The following is a 23233-nucleotide window of genomic DNA, read 5'->3' as shown; positions in this document are numbered from 1 at the left end:
CATCACTCACATTTTCTGTACCTTCCAAACCCCCACTGAAACTACGGCTTCTCATCGAAGAAGCCCAGAGTCTGTGCTCTTTACTGCCCGCCAACATCTTCCAGATGCAGCCAGTTTAATCCTTCTTTGTTCATTTTGTTTCCTTTTCTGTTTTTAAATTTTCCTAACAAGAAATAAGCAGTGGCTTTGAAAATATCTTACATGGGAACAATCAACACGAAACATGCCTTTGTACATAATCCTGACTTGGGGACGAATCAACAATACCAAAGGACAAAAAGAAATATCGATTCAGACAACTCCAGTGCACGATATTTTCGGTGAGTTCCCCCCCACCCACCCCGGCCCCACCCCCGCCCCCATATCCCAGGAGTACAGTGGTGTCTTGTAACTGGAGCTTGGCTTAGCCAACAGGGGGGCTCCCCTCTGTGCCCCCCATTCTGGCTGGGGGTAGGCCTCTAATGGCCCTGGGTCTTGGGCGGCTTGGGCTCGTGGATGACAGCAGCCGCCGACAGCCACGGCCCGATGGCCCGAGCGGTGCTCTGCTTGGCCACGCTGTAGTGGCTGATGACCGTGTAGAAGCGGCTTCTGGAGTTGGGGTCCTGGGATGAGTAGTAAGCATCCAGGGAGGCCGGGATACAGCGCTTGTGCTGAGGACGAGAGAGACAGAGTCAGGGGGAGCTCAGCGGACTGCTTCCAACTCAACCTGTGCCTCAGCCACCCCGTCCGGGGGACACGGCCACAGGAGGCTCTGTGCCGGAGGGCAGGTGATGTCACCTGGCCTGAGCCCGGCCCTCAGCACTCTTTCCCCAGCATCATCACCATCGCCATCTCAAAGCCGCCACCTACTTGACACTAGAAAGAATAAACCTGATGCTAGACCAGTGGTTGCGAGAGGCTGGGGGACAGGGGCGGGGGGTGAAGGTGGTGAAAGTGGCTAAAAGGCACAGACATCCAGTTTTAAAATAAATAAGCCCTGCGGATGTCATGGACAATGGTGACTATAGTTAAGAACTCTGTCTTGTATATCTGAAAGTTGCTAAGAGAGTTGATCTTAAGAGCTCTTATAAGAAAAAAAATTTTTTTTGTAACTGTGTGGTGATGGATGTTACCTAGACTTACATTTAAAAATATATGCAAATATTGAATCATCACGTTGATTCTTGAAACTAACATGTTATATGTCAATTATCCCTCCATTTGCAAAAAAGAGAGAAAGAAACCCGAGGCTGGTACTAATCCACGGTCCTCTGCTCAGTGACTGTGAGGCTACACAGGGGACCAATTCCGCCCCCCCCCCCCACCAACCTCTTGATCCAGCTCATTCACCCATCCCCCAGCCGCTTCTCTGGGCCATGGCTCCAGCCTATGGCTGTCTATTTTATTTCTTTGATTTTATATTTGTAACTCCTCTCTCTTTGATACAAATCTTTGGTTCCCAACAAACATTGATAGAATGGTCTATTTGCGTTATCCTACAATATATACCCAAATAGTCACAAAATAACACGAATATTATGACCAACAGTTAGATTATTGAATCAACTTTAAGATTTCTCTGTAACTTTCTGTATCCTTAGAACATATTCCTCTGTGGGTTTACAGTCAATGCACTCTTCTCGTTTGGGATATTTATTTTCTTTGTACGTTTATGTCCCCAAATTGATATAGAGCTAGGTTCTTTGTTAAGCTTGTTTTGATTTTGAGGAATGACTTGCTGTTATTTAATTTTTAGATATGTCAGACATTTACAGATACCAAGGACAAATGGATAGCAAGATGTATCCAGAACAGCCTTGCTCCTCTTCCCTGTCCCCTCTACTCTCTTCCCTCCTCCACCCCCCCACACCGAGTAACCATTTTCCTAGTTTTTTCATTTATCCTTCTAGAATTTCTTTCTGAAAATATAAGCAAATATCCTTCCCCTCCCCTTTTCCTCACACAAAGGCAGTGCCTTTTTCTCTTCATTATTATCCTGGAGGATATTCCAGGCCCGGGTCTGGAGACCTTCCCACCCATTTTCACGGTTGCGCAGAAATCCCTTGTGTGAACATGTCATCGTTCATTCAACTGTCCCCTCTTGAGAATTGTTGCCTCTTTGAGAACCTCAGCTTTTAACTACCAGGAATGTAATCTGAAGAAGCCACAGAGCAGAACTGAAGGATGTGTGTTTCTAAGGCAGAACATACCCCATTTGACTCCCTCACTTAGGAATGTAATGTGACGGTTTGGAAAACTCTCTTACCCTACATGTTCTTCCCCTGTTTCCTTGTATGTAAAGTGGGAGCAATAAAATCTATTTTTAAGAATGCATGTACAGCTCAATTGAGATAATGTTTATGAAAATATCGAGGAAAGGCTGTGACTTATAATAGGTGCTCAGTAAATGGCAATTTATAAACATTTGAATCACCTGTTTTTGCTGTAGAATAGATTCTGTCTTTATGACAACTAATATTCGTTGAGAGCCCATTATCTAATAGGTCTTTTGCTAACTTAAATTCTCTCCTTAAGGCCTCACAAAAGTCCTGCAGGCAGGTATTACCAGTGCCCATGTTGCAGGCAAGAGAACTGAGGTTCAGGGGCGAAGAGACACCCCAGAGTCACGCAGCTGGTTCGGTTCTTCAAGGGAAGGAGTGCGATCAGAGCAGGGTCCAGTGGGACAGGCCCAACAACAGAAGGACTCAGGAGACTTCAAAAGCACCCGCTCCCACCAGAGGAACCGGGAATCGGACATCAAACCAGGAAGATGGGTGCCAAAGCAGAGCTTTCTGAAGATGGACCGGCCTATCTCAAGCAGAAGTGAGCTCTCCCTGCCCACTGACCTCCAGCCCAAAGCTGGACCACCTCCTACTCCTGACTCCAGAGAGCACCATCTGGGAGGAAGAACTCTACTGCCTACTGGAAGGAAACCAAGTCCTTCGTGAAACGCCTTGCCTGACACAGACTACATTTTCAATAGTCTGCAGGGAGGTCCCCCGAATTCGGATACCAGCGAAGAGAAGACATTGATAAACCCTCTAATTGAGGTTGGCAGTCACCTGGGGCCACTCACCTGCCAGAAGCCCCTTACCTTATAGACAAATCCCTCTGGGCAGCTGTGGTCATAGGTGAAGGCTTTGTAAACCACCAGGAACACGATGCAGGCGAGGAAAGCGAGGGCCAGGCTGACAAGAATGGTGACCTGGAGGAAAACAACGTTGAGAGTCATCCAGCCTCAGCCCTACCTGCCTTGAGCCCGGCACACAGGCAGCCTTCGAATCCTGGAGCCGGTAGGCAAAGTGGTACGTCAGAGAGAGAGGGGTGGCCTGGGGCCCGAAGAACTGGCTCTGTCTCACTCTGTCACTAACTTGCGGTGTGACCTGGAGCAAAGCACCTGTACTCTTTGGGCCTCAGTTTCCCCCTTCTGCTAGATACTTTCTGAAACTCCTTCTTGGCCCAAGGTGTGATTCCCCCCCTCATTTACTTTTCCTGTTTTTGTTTTTGTTTTTCACTTTTCCTGTTAAGTGTGTGTGTGCTCGGGTGCACAGCCCGAAGCAGGGGGCGGCAGGGTGTGTGGCGGGGGGAGTCATTAATCCACCTGTCACTTCCGGTGCTTCTGCTTTCCATCACCACCACCCTCCCTAGAACTCCTGAATTCCAATCTCAGGTACACCTGCCTCTTTCACCTCTGCTAGGACATGCGACCAAACTAAACCCCTGCTCCTCGCCATCCCACATCTGTTCTGCCTACATTTTTCCCCAGGTCCACCTTTACAGTCACTTAGGCCAAACATCTTGGAGTCATCCTTTTTTTTAAAATTTTTATTTATCTGAGAGAGCGAGAGAGAGCAAGCATGAACAGGGGGAGAGGCAGATGGAGAGGGAGAAGCAGGCTCCCCACTGAGCAGGGAGCCTGATGCAGGACTTGATCCCAGGACCCTGGGATCATGACCTGAGCCAAAGACAGACACTTAACCATCTGAGCCACCTAGGCACCCCTTGGAGTCATCTTCAACTCTTTTTCCTATAATCTACATCCAGTCCTCCATCAGAAGCTATGGTTTCTGCCTTCAAATATATCCCATAATCTAATGGCTTCTGACTTCCCAATTGTCTCCAACCCAGCCGAGTCATCACCACCTCTCATCTTTAGTCCCAAAGCAGCCTCTAACTAGCAGCCTTCTCGCCCCCTTCGATGCAATCACATGCAGCAACCAGGGAGGTCCTTTCAAAATCTAAGTCAGGGCATGTCCCTTGTCTGCTCAGAAGCATCTCATGGTGTCCAAATTGCTCACAGTGAAAGCCTAGCTCCACATTATCTACGAGCAAACTTTAAAAAAATAATACAAGACTAAACAGACAGGATTTACCAGAAAGGAGTAGATGGTTAATTTCAGAGGCGCCTCCAGGCTTGCACCAACCCCATCCCACTCCCCGTGTACAAAGTGGTAGGGTAATCCCATGACATGGGGCACCTAGTGTTACACGCAGAATTCTTTTTCATGCTATTTTTAAAAGCTGGTGGCTTTTTGAGCCAGTTGGACGAGACACATGGCAGAATTCCTCTCATGGAGAGGAGGTTTCTTTTGATTCAGAAGAAAAATAAAATCAACCTTGGGGGTCCCCATCCCATCTCCTTTCCACTCCAGGTCATGGTTTATACGGACCAGAGAAGACAGAAGTCTATGTTGCTCCAAATGAACGGAGTTGTTTGTTGGCAGCTTTAAATACTGGGTGGGAGGCATTGGAAAAGGCAAGAGGAAGATGGAGATGGGAGGTGTCCGTCCAAACCCAATGGGCAGACACTGTCTGTGAGAAATACCTTGCGCACGTGTGTATGAAGTTTTAGGACAGTGAGCTATCATGATATAAGAAAAATATATATTTGGGTCTTGTTCCCAATTCCTGGCACAGAGCTCCTAAAACCCTTATAATTTCCTAAATGAATAGGAGCACTAGAAGCATCTTTTGTTCTAATATTTGGGTTTTGCGCCCAGTTCCTGAAATAGCCCAGATCCATAAAAATGAAAGGAGTCTTTTATTATTCATAAGGAGCCCCTTTCAACCACACCTGAGTTTATGTTAATGACGTGACTTTTGGAAAGCCTCTAAGGAGGGGGGCCAGTTGCCAGGGAGCCACCCATGGGATTAGAGGGTTGGAACTTTTGACAGCACCCCTCACCCACGGGGAGGGGAGAGATTGAGTTCAATCACTAATGGCCGATGATTTCATCAATCATGCCTATGTAATGAAGCCTCTATAGAAACCTTAGCTGAAGGGATTTAGAGAGTTTCCAGATTGGTGAACAAGAACACGTCCATATGCAGGAGTGTGGCTCACCCCATTACTCTACATGGGGACAGAAGCCCCCGTGCTCAGGACCCTTTCACACTTCATCCTGTGTATCCCCTCAGGGGGCTGTTCATCTGTATCCTTCATAATAAATCAATAAGACTAATATTAAGCGCTTTCCTGAGTTCTGTGAGCTGTTCTAGCAAATTATTAAAACTGAGGAAGAGACAGTAGGAGCCGCCCGTGAATAGCCAGCTGGTCAGGAGCACAGACACAGCCTGGGACTTGGGACTGGCATCTGAATGGGGACAGTCTGTGGGACGGAGCCCCTCAACTGCTGGCTGTGCGCTAACCCCAGCAGCTAGTGTCAGAGGTCAGTTAAATTATAGAACATCTAGTCACCGTCCCCTGAGAATTGGAGAATCACCTGGTGTGGGGAACACCTCACACGTTTGATGTCAGAAGTATTGTGGAAGGATGGAGAAAAAGCAGTTTTTCCTTTCAGATGGTGACATGCAAAATTCACTTCTAAACTCTTGTCAGCACAGTGCACTGTCCGCCCCTCCATTTGCACGCTGACCCCTCAGCTGCAGCCTGTTGCGCATGCACCAGCCTCCTGCCCAAGACTGGGGTGGGGTGGGGTGGGAGAGTGCAGAGACCGGACTGCAATCACCCGGGTAAGATGTGGAGAGAGTTGCAGATGGCAGTGGAGGCTGGAAGCTGGGTCAGAGATGCCTGCATGCATACACCCCTTTAGGGACCTCGGAGATAGGATTTGATTAGTACAGGGAAGGGGGCCACCACAGACCTCTGGCTAATGCTAAGGACCTGGGAATACCTGGTCAGCAGATGTTTGGAGTATAGATATAAAGATTTGTAAATGCCCAGATTTCCCAGTAGCTAAAGGCAGAAACAGCCCAAATATCCATGGACTAATAAATGAATAAACACATTGTGCATCCATACAATAGAATATTATTCATCCGTAAAAAGGAATGAAGTACTGGTAGATACTACACATGTCGACGGACCCTGCAAACACGCTGAGTGAAAGACACCAGGCATAAAGGGCCACATATTATATGACTCCATTTATAGAAATATCCAGAATAGGTCAGTTCAAAGAGAAAGAATGCAGATTGGTGGTTGCCCGGGGCTGGGAGGAAGGGGACTATGGGAACAGAGTTTCCTTTTGGGTGAGGACAGTGTTTTGGAACTAGGTAGAGATGGCACTTGCACAATATTGTGAATGCACTAAATGGCATTGGAGTTTTCACTTTAGTTAATTTTATATGTGGATTTTACCTCAATTTTTAAAAAATGCCCAGAGCCCAGGTTCATTCTTTCCATCAAAAGGCCCTTAAAGGGTGCCTGGGTGGCTCAGTTGGTTAAGCAACTGCCTGCGGCTCAGGTCATGATCCTGGAGTCCTGGGATCGAGTCCCACATCGGGCTCCCTGCTCAGCGGGGGGTCTGCTTCTCCCTCTGACCCTCTTCCCTCTCTTGCTATCTGTCTCTCATTCTCTCTCTCTCAAATAAATAAATAAAATCTAAAAAAAAAAAAAAAAAAAAGGCCCTTAAAGTCCTGCTGGCATGCTCTCACCAGAGCCGTGCGTGGGGCTGAGACAGACATGCTTGCAGGCGCAGCCCCGGACAAAGGACGGCTGCAGGGCTCGCGTGTGCCAAGGAGAGAGCAGAGACCCGCAGCCCCACCCTGTCACCACTGCCAGCCTCATGCAGGGTCGGGGGAAGCCCCCGGGAAGCCCCCATCTTAATGTGATCTGACTGAACAGAGACCCAGTCTCTGGGCTGACCCAGCATGGGTGTCTCCGGGGAAGCAGCAGGTTGGTGAAGAGGACGAGGCACTGAGAGCCGGAGCATGGCCCAGCACACCTGTCCTTGGGACACGTTCCCCTTAGGGAGCCGGGGGGGTGGGGGGGCCTGGGTTCTTCCCTTCCTAACAGCTCTGAGTTAAGCCCTGTTAAGCCCCCACCTAGGAGGGGCAGGGTCTGATTCACCTCAGTGCTCCCAGAGCTCCAAAGATAAGCCCAGCAAATGTTTCTGGAACAAGGAAAGAGAGGGAGGGAGAGATGGAGGGAGGGAGGGAAGATCCTGTAGGATTCAATGCTGATGCCAAGATTGCTACCACCCTGGTGGATTCTCATTTGTTGGGTCAGGGATGGTAGGTCCAGGACATGGGGAGTCTTATGAACTCTCTGGGTGATTATAACATACAAGCTAGGACGAGGACCACTACTCTAGGATGACTAGGTGTGAGTGGTTCTCAAGCTGGCTACACATTCTTAGAATCACCTGGGCAGCGTTTTGAACAATGCTGATGCTCTGGACCTGCCCCATACCCATTATAGCAGAATTTCTGACGGTAGAGTCCAATCCCCAAGGTGACCATCGTGTGTCCACAGGGTTGAGAAGACTTTGGCACGTAGACTGTGGGCAGGGTGCCCGATATCACTGCCAGAGACCAGGGTCTGGTGCTAAGGAGGGTGCCAGGAGTGTGGCCACCTGAGGGATTTTGCTGAGTGAGGCTAACAAGCCCCGGAACGAGGCTGAGCAGAGACCATTTTAAGGGAAGGAGACTTTGCCTCCCTGTCCTGAATCTTGGTAACTTCTGCAGCTGGAGGCCAGTCATTCCTTAAAACCTTGTGGAAGTCAGAGAATACAGGGCTGTGAATCAAGCACAGGCCCTCCTTTGGAGCCTCCCAGCCTACAGGGTGAGGGAGAGTGGACAGATGGATGTGGGCACGTGCACACCAGGGGTGGCACCCTGACTGAGGGCATCAGCACAGGGGACTGCTGGGCCTAATCAGCCTGGAAGTAGGGGATCATGGAAGGCCTCCTGGGGGAGGCAATGTTGGAAGTGACTTCAGGGAAGAAAATAGGATAGGGAAGAAAGAAGGTTCTGGGCAGAGAAGTCGTATCTGCAGTGGAGTGGAAGCTGGGGCTATTCTGGAAACATCATACGGTTTGACATGGCTGGCCCAGAGGGTACGAGTGAGGGGGAGAGGTCTGGGGCAATGGGTAGGTGGCAAGAGAACAGATAAAGAAGGACCAGGCTAAAACTTGCACTGTATCTCCAGGGTAACAGGGAACCCCTGAAGGTTTTAAGGAGGGAAGTGACAGGATACAAATTATATTTTGGAAAGATGTCTCTGGAGGCAACGTGGAGGCAAGTTTGCAGGGGCATGGCTAGAGGCAGAGGTCAGTAGGGAGGCTGATGTACTAGGGCATGCCCCAAAAGCGGAGGCTGGACATGGGGCCGTGAGGGTGGAAAGGAGTGCATGGTTTGAGAGGCTCCTAGGAGGTGAGCAGGGAGATGGGAGGGGGAGGAGCGAGGGGCTGACTCTGGGGACAACGGGTGACATTTGGGTTGGTCTGGATTCTTGTGAACAGCATTGATTGTTGGAAGCGTCCTCAGAGAGGACCCCAGAGAGAAGCTCCCACTTCCCCACTGAGCACCTCGCAATGTGAAAGCCTGGCTGCACATCAGTAACAACTAACTGGGTTTGTATAATCTCAGAGAGGTCCTACAACCCTCGGCTTCACCTCGTGATGTAACAACCTGGAACTAGAAATCAATTCCGGGCTAGGTTTGGGTTTCCTCGGAGATGCAGTCCTCACCGCTGGACATAGGCCCCCTCCCCATCTCCAGCCCCCGCCACGCGTTCATCCGTGCATCCACGCAGCACACATTTATGAAGAGCCCACGGCGAGCCAGATGCTGCCCTATAGTCATCGCCTCGGGAGCTTACGGCAGAGACAGGGTCAGACGCTGAACAAGCACAAAGAAAGAATTCTAAAACAAGCCTGAGCAGGATCTGGAAGGGCACATAGCAGGGATAGGATGGTCCAGGGTGGGAGAAGGAGGCCCGCATAAGAAGACTCTGGCGGGAGTGGTCCAGGATGAGGCGCCAGCCCAAAGACCCACAAAGGGAGTACCTGGGTCCTAGTGGGTCTGGAAGGAGCAGGGTAGCTGAGACAGGGGACAAGGGGAGAGAACGCTGAGATGCTGTGCCACAGGGCTTTGAGACCAAGGTCACCTTTGTCCTGCCCAGGAGAGCGACTTCCCACAACATCCATCCCATATTTCAGGTAACGTCCTGCTCAGCCTGGCCTGGCTCTGCCACCTCCAGCCACACAGGCCACCACTCTCTGGCTGGCCTGGTCCCCTCCAGCTATGCCCAGCCCACTGAGCCCTCCTGCACTCGTGTGTCTCAGCGTGGAACTCCCACATGTCCCTCCTGATCACAGAGAATGGTCCTCAGCCTTCCAGTCCAGCCCGCTATCCCTTCCCTGCCTGGCTCTGTACCAGGGCCTGCGTCGGCCGCTCTGAGGGTGCTCCCTCTGTCATCGTGACCTCTTCATACCTCTGAACCTTCCCTTCCCCGGGGAATGCCTTGGGCAGCGAGCGCATCTCATCGTTTACTCTGTGCCTGGCACCATGACTCCTACAGAGGGGGATCAGTAAACATCTCCTGAACCAAAATGCTGAATCGAAGACTGCACAGTGCAAACACACACACACACACACACACACACACACACACACACACAAACACACTCTTCCCCAGACATACACAAGCAGACAGACATGCAACCTGGTCCCAACCACATTGTGTTTATCTAGGATGGAGGACTGAGATACCTGCACTTGGCCTTCTGTTCTTTTCCATCCCCTATTCTCAATCCCATCCACCACAACCCCTAACACACGCTCAAACAAAAGTACCTGAACCTTGAAAAGGGCCAGGGTTTAGGTTGGAATCTGCTAAGACCTGCCCAAGATTTCTCCTCACAATTTTGAGCATAGGTCAGAGAGAGAACAGAGAAAGAACTCAGCACAGGAGTACGCAGCTCACAACTCCAGCAAAGCCATGCTGGGACGGGGGCCATAATGACCACCCGCCATGGGCCACACATCCATACAATAATAGTAGCAGCGGTAGTAATATTGATATTACTCAGAGGTACTGGGGCATCTGGGTGGCTCGGTTAAGCGTCTGCCTTTGGCTCAGGTCATGATTCAAGGATCCTGGGATCGAGCCCTGAGTCAGGCTCCCTGCTCAGTGGGGAGCCTGCTTCTCCTTCTCTCTCTCTCTGCCCCTCCCCCCCACTTGTGCTCTCTCTCTCTCTCTCTCCCCCTCAAATAAATAAATAAAATCTTTTAAAAAAATCAGAGGTGTTGTTTTTGGGAGCTTATTGTATACTAATATCGGCACAATCATATACTGCAAGTAGAATTATTATGCCCACTTTGCTGATGGAGAAACTGAGGCTCTGACAGGTTAAGTGACTTGCCTAAGGTCCCACAGTGAGTAAAAGATAGGTTCAGACAACACACCGAGGCGCCTCAAGGACACCTTGAACTCTCCATTCCGGGATCAGCCACGTTGTCTTCTGCCTCAGTGGGATTTGTGTTCAGCGTCCCCCCAGGCCTCAGTCCCTTCCCTCCACTGCCTGAATGCAGGCCTCTTATATTTGCTGGTCCTGCAGCTCATCCTAGGCCCAGATCAAGTATCTCCTTTTCCCCAGAAGTCTTCCCCCAAAGTCTTCAGGCAGTACTCAGCCCCTCCCCTGTCTGCTCACAGCTCCCTGACACTTTTCTCAGTGCACCGTCATTAACCACCATGGTCTGCTTCCCCTCTCGAGAGGTCGTGTGGAATAACACTTCACATTTCCATTTACGAAGCACTGATTATGTGCCAGGCACTGTTCTTGGCACTGGACATGGATTTATTCTTGGAAACCTCACAACAGCCCTACGAGGTAGGTTCATCTTCATTGTTTTAGATGACACGACTAAGGCACAGAGAGGTTAAGTAATTTTCTCAGAGTCACACAGCTAATTAAATAATACAGCCCGGGGTGCCTGGGTGGCTCAGTTGGTTAAGCGACTGCCTTCGGCTCAGGTCATGATCCTGGAGTCCCGGGATCAAGTCCCGCATCAGGCTCCCTGCTTAGCAGGGAGTCTGCTTCTCCCTCTGACCCTCCTCCCTCTCATGCTCTCTCTCTATCATTCTCTCTCAATAAATAAATAAAAATCTTTAAAAAATAATAATAATAATAATAATACAGCCCAGAGTCTAATTCAGTGAAGTATTGGCCTAGGCCCTTCACCCATGCTGTATTCCTCGTAAAGCATTTATTCATTAAATATCAGCTGAGCCCCTACAATGTGCCAGAAATAATTCTACACATTGGACATATGCTGAGGAGGACAGGGGAGGGCCCTGCTCTCATAGTTTTCCTCCCATCCCTTCGAGTGAGTTTCCTCCTCTGTAAAAGGGGAATAATAATAGTACCTGCCTCTCAGAGTTCTGAGGATTAAATCAGATAATGCATGTGAAGCCTTGTAGTGAGTTGACTCACCCCGCAAGACAGATGTCCATGTCCTCACCTCAGGAACCCGTAAATATGGCCTTATTTGGAAAAGAAGTCTTTGTAGATACAATTAAGTTAAAGATCTGAAGATGAAATCATCGTGGATTATGCAGGTGGACTCCAAATCCAAGAACAAGTGCCCTTATAAGAGACATACAGAGGAAGACAAACCCACAAGGAGAAGAGGGGGCCATCTGAATGGGGAAGCAGAAACTGGAATGATACGCCTGCAAGCCCGGGGAACACCTGGAGCCACCGGAATCTAAGAAGCAAGGAAAGACCCTTCAAAGGGACATAACCCTGCCTTGAGTTCGGACTTCTGGTCTCCAGAGCTGTGAGAATACATTTCCATTGCATTAAGCCACACAGTCTGCAGTAATTTGTTATGCCAGCCCCAGGAAACTGATAGAATGCCCTCCCATAGTGCCTGGCAGTGCTGCAAATGGGAGCTCTTGGATTTCTCCACATCATCTGCCATGCTCCTCAGCATGTACTCCAAAACTTCCAGCCACTCCGGAAGACTGTCATTTTTCTCAACATGTGTTGCTCTTATGCACCTTTTCAGCCTTTCCTCCCTTAGTGAACTCCTAGGCATGCTTCAAAACCCAACTCACAGCATGTTGCCTTCCCTGGCGAGCCTTCCCTTGCCTACTTGTGCTTTCACCACACTTTCTTTCCTCCACCACTAAGCACCTGGTCCCGTACGATGACTGTCCACTCTATTGTGTGCGTCATGGGGCAGGGACCGTATCTTGTTTGCTTCTGTGGTCCCACCTTCTGGCTCATGAGCTGGCACGGGTAGAGGGGATGCTAATGTATATCCCACATTCCCTACCCCTCACCCCCTTTCTCATCTTTAGCACAAGGCACTACCAGGAGCAAATTTTCAGGGCCCTTCTTAACTGTTTCACTGCCTGGCAGGGTGACTGGATAAAATCACTGTGTAAGGTCATCTGAGTAGTTCATTTGACGCTGGAAGAATTATTAGTTGCCCCTGGAGCGATCTCCTCGTCTGTCTGCTGTGCCTGTCAAAGATGAGAGGCTTCTCTCTGATGGCTGGGAGGACTGGCTCCTCCATTCTGGGCACTGTCCATGAAGTTCTGTGCAGCAGTGGTGGCCCCATCCCAAAAGGGCTCTCAGCCTGCGTCTGCCTCTGATGAGCTGTGTGACCTTGGGCAGGATGATTCACCTCTCTGAGCTCATTTCCTAATCTGTTAAATGGGGACAAAACTTCCAGCCTGCAGGACTGCTAAGAGGATCCATTGATTCACTGTCTGTAAAAATGCCCAAGGTTGTCCTGGTGCACGGGCTCAACCGATAATAACAATCATTTACTGATTGTTCGGTAATGCACCGGGTACCGTGTCCAGCACTTTGTAGGTAGTATCTTTTTTAAATCTTTCATGGGAAACCGATAAGCCCAGTTATTACCCCCATTTTACAGCTGTGCAAACAAAGGCGCAGAGGCACCGTGTAGCCTGCCTGAGGCCACCTGGTTATTGAAGCAGCAGAGCTTGAGTGGAACTCTAGAATATCTGATTCTGACATTCTCAACCCTAACCACTACCTTAAGTAGACTATTGGTAAATATTTCTCTGCCCTGCTGCTGCCTTTGGTTGCAATAGCTCAATGAAAGAGGACAATCTATACTCTTAACTAATTCTAGGGGGGATGCCACCTAGACGTGGACGTGGACGTGGAAATCCCAGGAGTTAGGAAGACAGAGGAGAAGAACAAAAGCCTCCCACTGTCTGCCGAGCCAGGACACTGATCTAGGACCCTCATTGTGGGAGGAAACGTGAATTTCATTCACATTCATGTACTGCAGCCTCGCGGCATCACAATGCCCAGGAAACCACCCTTTTTATGAAGAATGCAAACCCTGGAAACCTCAAAGCAATCGAACCACTCACATCGGGGAAATTAAACTTTGTGGGGAGATAAAAACAGAGCTGCCCGACAGACATTCATCTTTTGTATGCGACAGCTGGAACCTCCAGAGACTGAATTAGGCCACCCGATGCCTTGCTCCTGGCTCGGTCCCAAAGATCCTGACAATAGGGCTTGAGTGGAAAGTGCAAGGGGATGGTAAATTCTCCATAAATCCTGCCTCAATGACATCCTGGTTTCCCTGGCCCTGTCCCTAGCACCAAGCACTTAATGGAGTAGAGTTTTAGAGCCAGGATGTCTAGACAGAAAGCCCAGCTCTGTGACTGACTTGCTGTGTGACCCCGGGCAATGCATGAAGCCTTCAGGATAGGCCCGGCCCGTGGTAATGACTTCAGCACCCATGGAGCACATACATGGCTCACATCATTTCATGTCCTCGGAACTCCATGGGGAAGGTACTAGCAATGTGCCCATTTTACGGATGGCAATGACTTGACATATATGAAGACAGAGTGGAGATTTAAACTCAGGTCTAACTGAGAAATACAGCTGCCTTACCATAGGTTATACTGCTGATAAATCTATAACTGTGTTAGAGTTTATTTTTATTCAAAGTGCGCTGCACCATTATAATAAGAACAACACTGGAAATCCAAGAGGAAAACACCCATTACAATCCTGCCATCCTCTCAACTCTGTTTTTACACACTTTCTATTTATTCTTATCCACATGCATCCTTGCATAAATCTTGATTTCTTCCATTTCTTCCCATTTTATCCATTCGTCGCCCATCCAACTTTCTACAATCACAAGGAAAGCCTGGCCCCTCCCAGCACCATACAGACCTCACTTTACCACCTGCCAATGGCTCTAGGTCATTACACTAATCTACACAAAACTGTCAGGAAGTATGACCAAGACGAATAATGCAAAAGGCCAAAGGTCCACATAAATGTGAAAGTGATGAACTAACACTTCTCGTGGCCACCACTGTTACTGTTATAATTGTGCATCCTCAGAGCTGAGTTTGGTCCAGGTGTTTCCACAGCACGAGGACCATCGGGTATTACACTGTGTTGCCATCACCTGTGACCTGTCCTCCCTGACAGACAGCCCCTCAAGGGCAGTGCTGTCTGCCTTTGGGCTTCCAAGGGCCCAAAGGTCCCACTGGTGATTCTTGTTGATGGGACAGAAAGGCACCTCTCATGGGGGTCATCTTTTCTCTGGCTTCTCCTGCCTTCCCCTCTCAATCCATCATCTCTGCTGGCCTCCAAAGGGATCTTCTTAAATTATTCCTCAGCACATTTTGTGGGAGCAGCTGTAGATCTCATCTTGGCCCACTGCGGGGCTTACCTCATGTCCGGACATGGTGCGTCTACGATTTACTGAGCATCAAAGCCATCTGAAGAGACTGAGCAGATGCAGGGTCCCGGGCCTTACACCCAGAGATTCTGGTTCCCTCAGTCTGCCCTGACACCTGGAAACCAGCATTTCCACATAAGCCCAACAGTTTCCAGGTTTCAAGTAACCTGGAAACTATAGTTAGATCAAGGCAAAGACCAAAACTCTTTGCCTGGCCTCTAAGAGAAGAGAGCAAGGAGCTCACATTCTTGATTGGCAGATACTCAGCACTTTACAAATATTAGCTCACTCAGTCCTACCCAGTATCCCAGAAAGTGGGTATGGTTGATATTCTTGCTTTCCAGATGATGAACCTGAGGATTGCTGGCACTTCTTCGGTTCCCAGAGTTTTCCAGCCCATCGGTAATGGGGCAAGACCTAGACGCCAGATCTATTTGGATCCAAAACACATCTTCTTTCCTCAGCACTGCACTGTCTTCATCATCTGGCCTCTGCTGACCTGTCCCACATCACCAACTACTACTGCCCCTGCAGCCCTCACACACACACACACACACACACACACACACAGACCAACATACTGACCCAGGTAGACACACAGACACAGAGACCTACGCACCGACGCACACAGACATACATACATACACACGCACGCTCTCCCTCTCTCTCTCTCCTTAGTTCCTGAAAGTTTTAGACTTCCTGCTACTGGCATGTCTTTCCACTGCCTTCTCCCTGGAGGGCGGTCCCACAGCACACACCAGGTAGCCTTCCCAGACCTTTCCCTCAGGAGTGAGGCCACTCTGAAGCCCCCAGGTGCTGGTTCTGGCCATGGTCACTTGGCGCCCTGTGTTGTCATGACTTCTTGCCCCATCAGCCTACCCCACTAGACCAGGAGCTTTTCAAGGGCAGGGGCCATGCCTCCGTGACCTGTCCAGTTCTTGTCCTGGCCCTGCCACAAAGAACCTAAGAGGGAGCTGGGAAGGACTCATACCCATTTGCTTCAGCCACACCCAGAGCCGGGCCCCCGAGCAGAGCAGGGCGGGTCTCCTCCAGCCAGGGCTCCGTGCACATCATAGCCACAGTGAGAAGCACACAGCTGTCTCTCGGTGTCCCAGCCAACCCTTGTCTAGACCCATCTCCATGGAGACACCAGCCCTGCAGCCCAAATACCCAGTTCCATTAAGCTACTTTCATTCCTCAATCCCCTTTCTTGGCACAGGAGTTGATTTTAAAAAGAGAGAGAGAAGCAGGTCAGCAAGATTAGTTTGGAAAATTAGAAATCATCCTCCATGTTCCAATGTGTGGCACCGCTAGAAATGCCAGTGGGGTTTCAGAACCAGATAAGCCACTCCACGTCTTTCTATAAATCTTGCAAGGGTGAGAAACCATGCCTGCCCACAGCACAGCAGCCCCACAGCAGAGAGTCCTCGGACAGAAAGCAGCTGTGCTTGGGGGAGGTGGCATTTCTCCTCTCCTCAATCTGCTGCCTTTGTCCGTGAGGAGGAAGGAATCTGTACCCCCACCTTTTACCTCCTCTCCCTCCCGCCCCACACACAGACACACAGACACACCGACATGTGCACCCTCCCCACCTGGAGGAGTCTTGGAAGAGACTCACAGAAAAGAGTTAAAGCCCCAGGCCTGAGACCTTTACCTTCAGAAGGTCTACTTGCAAGGCTGGCACTTGGCTGGTGCCCGGGACATGCACGTTCCCAGAACTAGTAAGAGTGGCTCGCTGTGCCTAACTAACCTACACAGACAGTACAGGTGATGCTGACACCTGCCTTCCTTCTGGGGGTCTGGAATGTGGGGACGTGCTGGGCAAGGGCTGCCTACGTGAGCAGCTCCCAGTAAGAACCCTGGGCGCTGAGTCTCTAATGAGTTGCCTGGTGGCCACAATTTCATGCATGTCACAACTCATTGCTGCGGGAGCTGTGTCCAGCATGACTCCATGAGGAGAGGACTCTGGAAGCCCGTGCCTGACTGTGGCCCTTTTTCCTTTGCCTTGTCTCCTTTTCACTGTAATAAAACAGAGTGCTGAATACAGCTATACGCTGGGTCCTATGAGTCCTTCTCATGAATCACCAGCCTGGGGGTGGTCTCAGGGACCTCCAGTACGGCTCCCCTCATTGGCTCCCTTTCTGGTTCCCCTAAAGGAGAGACATCACAGACCCGATTTTTCAGAGCCTGGCAGGAATATCTGTTGCTATGGACCCTATGCCTTAAAGACAGGCACCAGGTTCCAGCCTTGAACCTTTCCCTTCCTCCCCCTTCCAGTTCAGGCCCCCTGAATCTCTCTTCTTTACTTCTTGCCTCGTGGATCAGGACAGGGTAAGGGTCTTCTTCTTCCTGCCCAGAAGGAGCCTGTGCCATCTCTTTTCAGGTCTATACTTCCTCTCCTTGTGGCCTCTTGACCCATGTGATCATTGGGTGAGCCTGACGTTAGGATTTGGGAATAAACACTCTCTCTCCTATCTTCCAGCTCACATTTTTTTCCCTCCGGTGGTGGCGAATGTGCTTTGGACTGCTCTTTTCTCAAAGTGTAGTACGAGATCCCTCCTTGGGGTGAGGGTGAGCAGGCCAAGATGAGAAGCCAAAGACTCTGAGGCCTCCCACCAACAGCCTCATGCCCGCTTTGCTCACGGAAGAAGCGGTCTCTCAGGATATCGGCTACTCTCCAGGGGTACTTTGCCTCCTTATGTACAGACGGCCTTGGCAGGGAGCCTCAGAAGGAAAGAGTGGAAGGATTCTGGCACCAAAACCTTTGTCTTCCCAGCTCTTGGCAAAGTACACATGTGGGTATGTAAGCTGACGCCACAGGGGCATTGCCCAGTCAGGATGCTCAGCACTTTCACCTTTAGGTCACACCTAGGAGCTGAGTCCGCCCGCAAGGCCCAAATATTCTCAGGTCAGCCAAGGATGTTTCAGTGTGGCCTCAGGCGGAACATTTTTACCATCAGTCTGTTCCATCCTGATAAAGAGAGAAAAATGCAATGGCTGTCCCATTTAGATTTCCCAGGCCTCAGCTTTCTCATCTGGAAATTGGGATCATAATAACTACTTCAGAGCACTGGGGTGAGGATAAAATGAGATTGCTGTGTGGAAATACCGAGCCCAGTGCCTGGTGCAGGGCCAGTGCCCAGAGCTGTCCAGCCCATTCTTCGTCCTCACCAAGGATCTGGGAAGAATAAAGGTGCCTCGGGATCTAAAATCTGATTTCCTCTGACTGTCCCACAGTTCCACGCTTTGAATGATTTTTTTTCATGCCAAACAAACGGCATTCATTGAATACTAATGAATTCATTCTCCTATTTTGGATTCCTTGGACTCAAGTACATACCTGTGAATGAGAGATAACCAGAGTGACCAAAACAAAGACCCTTGGTGTCTTTGTGGGTCTGTTTGGCCTAATCAGAAGAAAAGAAATTGTTTGGGTTTTATGAACTATCCAGGCAAGACTGAAGACAGCCATCAGTAGTGGCCAGGGCCTGTCTGAGGCCCGTGCAGACTCAGAACAGACCTGCTCTCCACTTCTAGCTCCTTCCCCTGCTTTCTGCATGACTTTGGACAAGTTCTGTGATGTCTCTAAGCCTCAGGTTCTCCACCTAAAGATGGGAGTTACAATGATCCCTAGCCCCTAGAAGCACTGAAAGGTACTGTGTGGATCATACAGATCAGCGGCCCAGCTTTGCTCTACACGTTCAGCAGAGGGCAGAACAATTTCTGTCATATTACCTCTGGGGTAGAAACGCTGACCCTGAAGTGGCAGGCAAGGTCTGGAGAGTGAGCGTGTGTTTTGTTCACTCCCATGTTCTGTTTAATTCCTCCACGGGAGTTAGTTCCTAGAGAGGGAGCTGGCTGTGCTTATGGGCCGTGCTTCCATATCCAAGATGATTTCACTGGAAAGGTTTAAGATGGGCAGTAAGAATTATTAAACACAGTTGGTTGTTTTAACTTTATTTCTTGTTGGTAGCTTTTTAAAACCAACTCTATAAGGTAGGTCTTCTCATTTTTCCTGTTTTATAAATGAGGAACATAAGACCCAAAAAAGTTAAGTTGCTTGCCTAGGTAGACTCAAATAACGAATTAAGATGCAGAATTTGAACTCAGGTGCGATCCCAAAGGCTGTGTGTACCTTCCACTCACACTACTTCCTCTGGAATGGCTGCTAGTAGCGTGGCTCTTTGGAAGACAAAGGTTCCCTCCATCCCCAAACCAAAAAGATGGCATTATTACACTGTTTGGCCGGCTCCCTGTGGGAGCTCCCAAAAACCCATTAAGGAAGCCTATCCTCTAGGGTCCCAAATGAATCCCACTCAGTAAATTGCCTTTTGAAAGGAAAAGGAAACATCTGCGGCCTCAAACTTTATATGAGCAATAATTTGAGAGTCTCTTTCAGAACCCAGGAAGGGGAAATTCCCCACGGAAGGAGGAGTGGTGCCCAAGTGTGGACCCAGCTCGAACCAGGAATTCATTAATAATTGTGGAACCCTTGAAAGAGAAGAAGCACAATTTAAACTGGAACATTCCAAAGCAATAACTTATCTCTCAATATAGTTTGCTATTGGCATAATCATTAGAAAGCAGAAATGAGGGTCTGGGGGCCCAGCTTATGTGGGAGATAAAACTCTGGCCTCCTGAAATATTTTTCATTTCAGAAGTTCAAACCATTGTTCGTTTTGGACCAGAGGACCTTAAGACAGTAATGCTTTCACAGGATGGAGAGGCTAAGGCCTTACAGCACAAGGTTGTGTCTTTCTAAGCTGATAAAGACAAATGCAGAACAGAGATCTAAACAAATGCAACTTGATCTAAACGATGTATCAAGGGGGAGGGAGTCAACGTTTCCTAGACTCCCGAGATGTGTGAGCACAGAGTAGACAAGCAACATAAATGAGGGAAGAGGGCCGGGGCGAGGCACTGGAGGGAAAGCACCCCATCCACGGGCACAGCAGCTGCTCAGCCCCAGGCAAGTGCCATCAAGGACAGGAATGAGGGCTTATCACAGCTGATCTGCTTTCTCAAGAAAAGACGGAGGTTCTGAACCTTAAGTGAAATTTCCCGATGTTTAAATTGGGGGCAGCAGATACAAAATTAAGTTTTCTTTCATTATACATTTTAAATGTTTCCTTATAAAATTGGCCTTTTCAATCCTATTTTATAGGAAATCAGGTTCCAAAAAGTAGTTGGTTCAGGGTCAGATAGCAGTAAAGTTTGAAACCAGGACTTGCCCCCAATCAGTTCTACAAGGGAGGTGATGACCGATTACTGCACAGGTCAGGTGGGGGGACTCAAGGGGTCTGGAGCATGTGTCCACAAAACATCTCCAAAGAGGCCCAGCACCTTCTACCACAGGGAAGGGAGGGGATTTGGGGGTATGGAGAAGAAGGACCTACCATTTATTGAGCATCTGCTATGAGCCAGGCACTGGGTTTTGCACACATTGCTTTATCAAGTCCACACAACAAGTGTTTGATGAAGCTGTTATTGTCCCTGTCTTATTGAGGTCAAGCTAGGGGACTTCCCAGGGTCCCACAGCAAGGCCAAGTCAAGGCCTTCCTTCTAACATTTGCTCAGCACACCTGGGCCTTCCTCCTGCCTGGGCTGCTGAGCAAGGGGAGCCCTGGAGTCTCCCCTACAACCTTGTCACTCACCAGCATTTTGTAAATATGGTCCAGATAAAGAGACCCTCACAAATCTTGCCAGGGCTCTTTGGCACCAGGGAAACTCAGTAAATTAAGATGTCACACAAGCCTTGCTGTTTCCACAAGGAGTGATTATAGCTACAAATCTGTCCCAACATGTAGTCAAATGGGCTTTGAGCAGATAGGTCATGAAGTTGATTTACTGCTGCCGGGATTATGATTTTAATTTATTATGGAGAAGACAAAAGGCTTCCAAGGGATCAGGATACAAGGGGTATAGCAGTTCAGTTTTGGCTTTGCAGAGACTGGGATGCAGAGGTTTAAAAGGGAGGCAGTGAGAGGTGGGAGAAGGAACCAGGCTCTAACACCAGACTGGCCTGGGATCCAGTCTCTGCTCCACCATTTTCTGGCTGTGGGACCTTAAGCAAGTAGTGCCACCTCTCTGAGCCTCCATATCCTATCTGCAAAAATGGAATTATCATAACAGCTACTTACCAGGCACATTGGAAGGACTCCCAAAGACACTTGATGTAAAGCTCCCAACATTGTTGGGTGTCATTATTGTCATTATTACTGAAATACATTCCTTAAGCAGTCATCTGCAGAGCCAACTGCTTGACTTCCTGTCACTGAAATAGTCAATGTTTAGCTGAACCTCTTAATTTCATCAAAATGGTCTGGTGAGTCAGAACCTTAATTAACTTTTGCATCATGTTCTTGGGGCACGAATCAGACCCTTGCATTTCGCCCACTCTCCCTGACTCCAAATAATGGAAGTGCATGTCCCTTATAAATTGCTCTGACTCTACAAAGATGAGCAAATCACCCAGTAGACACACAAGGTTGAGCACACAGCCAGCCTGCAGGGCCACAGAGAAACCTCTCTGCAGAACACTAACGCAAGGGCTTGGAACCTAATGAAATTACGCTCCCTCTGCTGAGTTCCCTAAAGGGATTGCAATCTGCCCCCCCCCCCCCCCGTTTGTGTGCTGTTCAATGGTGACCTCAGCCCGACCCCTCCCAACAGCCCTGGTAGGAGGAGTTGAGCATCGTGACCCAGAGTGAAGGGGCAGTGTCATTTCCTGGATGCTGCTCTTTGCAGGATTGCAGAAAACCAAAGGGTTGGGAGTGAGGTTCAGGTCAGGGTGGCTTCCTGGACACGGAAATCAAGCAGGGCAGAAGATGCAGAGTGTAGAATGTTCTTAGCGACAGGATCCATGGCTAAGAAAGCCAGTTTGACATTTGCCCCATGCTGTCTGTTCCTTGAGGGTCCCCAGCCTTGAGGATTTATCTTGGCACCCCCTGTATTGGTCCAAGGCTTGACTGCAGTAGGTGTCCAGTAAATATGTGCTGAGTAAATAAATGCCACCTAACCAGTTTCATTCATCTGATTTTTATTACACCCCCCCCATCTTTTTCCAGAAATGATTTAAGGCAACTTACAAGCTACATGATTTAGTAATCACTACCATTCATTGAATGCTCACGATGTGCCAAGTTCTGCCTTGAGTACATTACCTGGTTTCTCCAGTGTGTCTTCACAACAATCCTCTGTGAGGGGATTATTCTGATTAGGCCCATTTTACAGATGAGGAAAACAGTAATGAAGTAAGTGGAAGGAACAAAGATGGGCATAAATTGGAAGCAGGTGTTATAACAGTGCCCATACTCAGAGCAGGGGGGCAAAAATATGCTCAATGTTTACTAGCAGCCTGACAAAAGAAAGGAACTGGATCTGTTAGAACATTCAGAGTCCAGAAGATTAAAAACAACAACAACAACAACAACTGACTGCTCATAAGATGCACAAATGGTTCCTATCTGACTTGTGTGGCCTTGGGCAAGTCACCTCTCTTTCACCCTCTGTTTTTTCCTCTGTACAAAGGGAGTGATTACAGTAATGTCCCCATCACAGGGCAGTTAGGAAGGTCCAGGAGATGATAAAGATAGCAAGCCCAGTGCCTGGAACCCAGAAGACACTCCATCAATATTCGCCCTCCTCTCTCTTCTCTGACCTTTTTGCCCCATCCACTTATTAAAGGAGGCATCTTGGAGCGTGGGTGTTTAACTGTAAAATCATTGGCAAGGCTGCCCAGCCAGCTCATTATTACTTAAAAAGAAGAAAGGAGCTGTGCAAGGCGTCTCGGGGCTTTTCAAGAAAGCCTGCTTCTGAATTTCATGAGCAGTGGGTGGCTGAATGGTTTGGTGAGTTCCAGCCTGGGCCCTGCTTGAAATCCACGTTAAATGAAAGGTGCCTCCAACTCCCCATTATAGTGTCGTGCCCTGGGAGGCTCCCGAAAGTCACGCTTTTCCGTCATCTCCTGCAGCCGAGAAATGCAATTGATTTCCCTGGCCTCATTTTCGTGTTTTAAAGAACTATTTCCCCCGGGCTCCTCTGAGAACTGAAATGGAGAAAATCTCATTCATATTTTACCATGTAACCCAAAGACTAATCATGCACCTGACAACAGATACTGGCAGAACACCTAGTCCATAGCAGACCCAGGGCCAGGCACATGGGACATAGGAATGACAGCTATGTGGTCTCTACCCTCAGGAGAGCCCTTTAGAAGGCAAGCTGTGATGAAGACAGCACCAGGCAAGAGGGCTCCTAAGCCAGCCTGGAAGGAGGCGGGGAAGGGTGATGTGGGCTGAGAGAACAG

General features: G+C 49.1%; 1 protein-coding gene across 1 annotated transcript in view; it reads right to left on the bottom strand.

The window, feature by feature from the left end:
• Positions 1–357: 357 nt before the first annotated feature.
• The window catches only part of NSG2 (neuronal vesicle trafficking associated 2), a 54481-nt gene continuing 31605 nt past the window's right edge, over positions 358–23233 (bottom strand). Inside the window, exons 4-5 of the mRNA XM_036068859.2 lie at positions 3074–3184; positions 358–650 (exon numbers count right to left, since the gene is read on the bottom strand). Of these exons, the coding sequence (XP_035924752.1) occupies positions 459–650; positions 3074–3184 (303 nt within the window). The 3' untranslated portion in view covers positions 358–458. The remainder of the gene's footprint in view (positions 651–3073; positions 3185–23233) is intronic.

Source organism: Halichoerus grypus, chromosome 2 (genome assembly GCF_964656455.1).
Source record: "Halichoerus grypus chromosome 2, mHalGry1.hap1.1, whole genome shotgun sequence".
Lineage (NCBI taxonomy): Eukaryota > Metazoa > Chordata > Mammalia > Carnivora > Phocidae > Halichoerus > Halichoerus grypus.
This window is presented reverse-complemented; position numbering and strand designations above follow the sequence as displayed.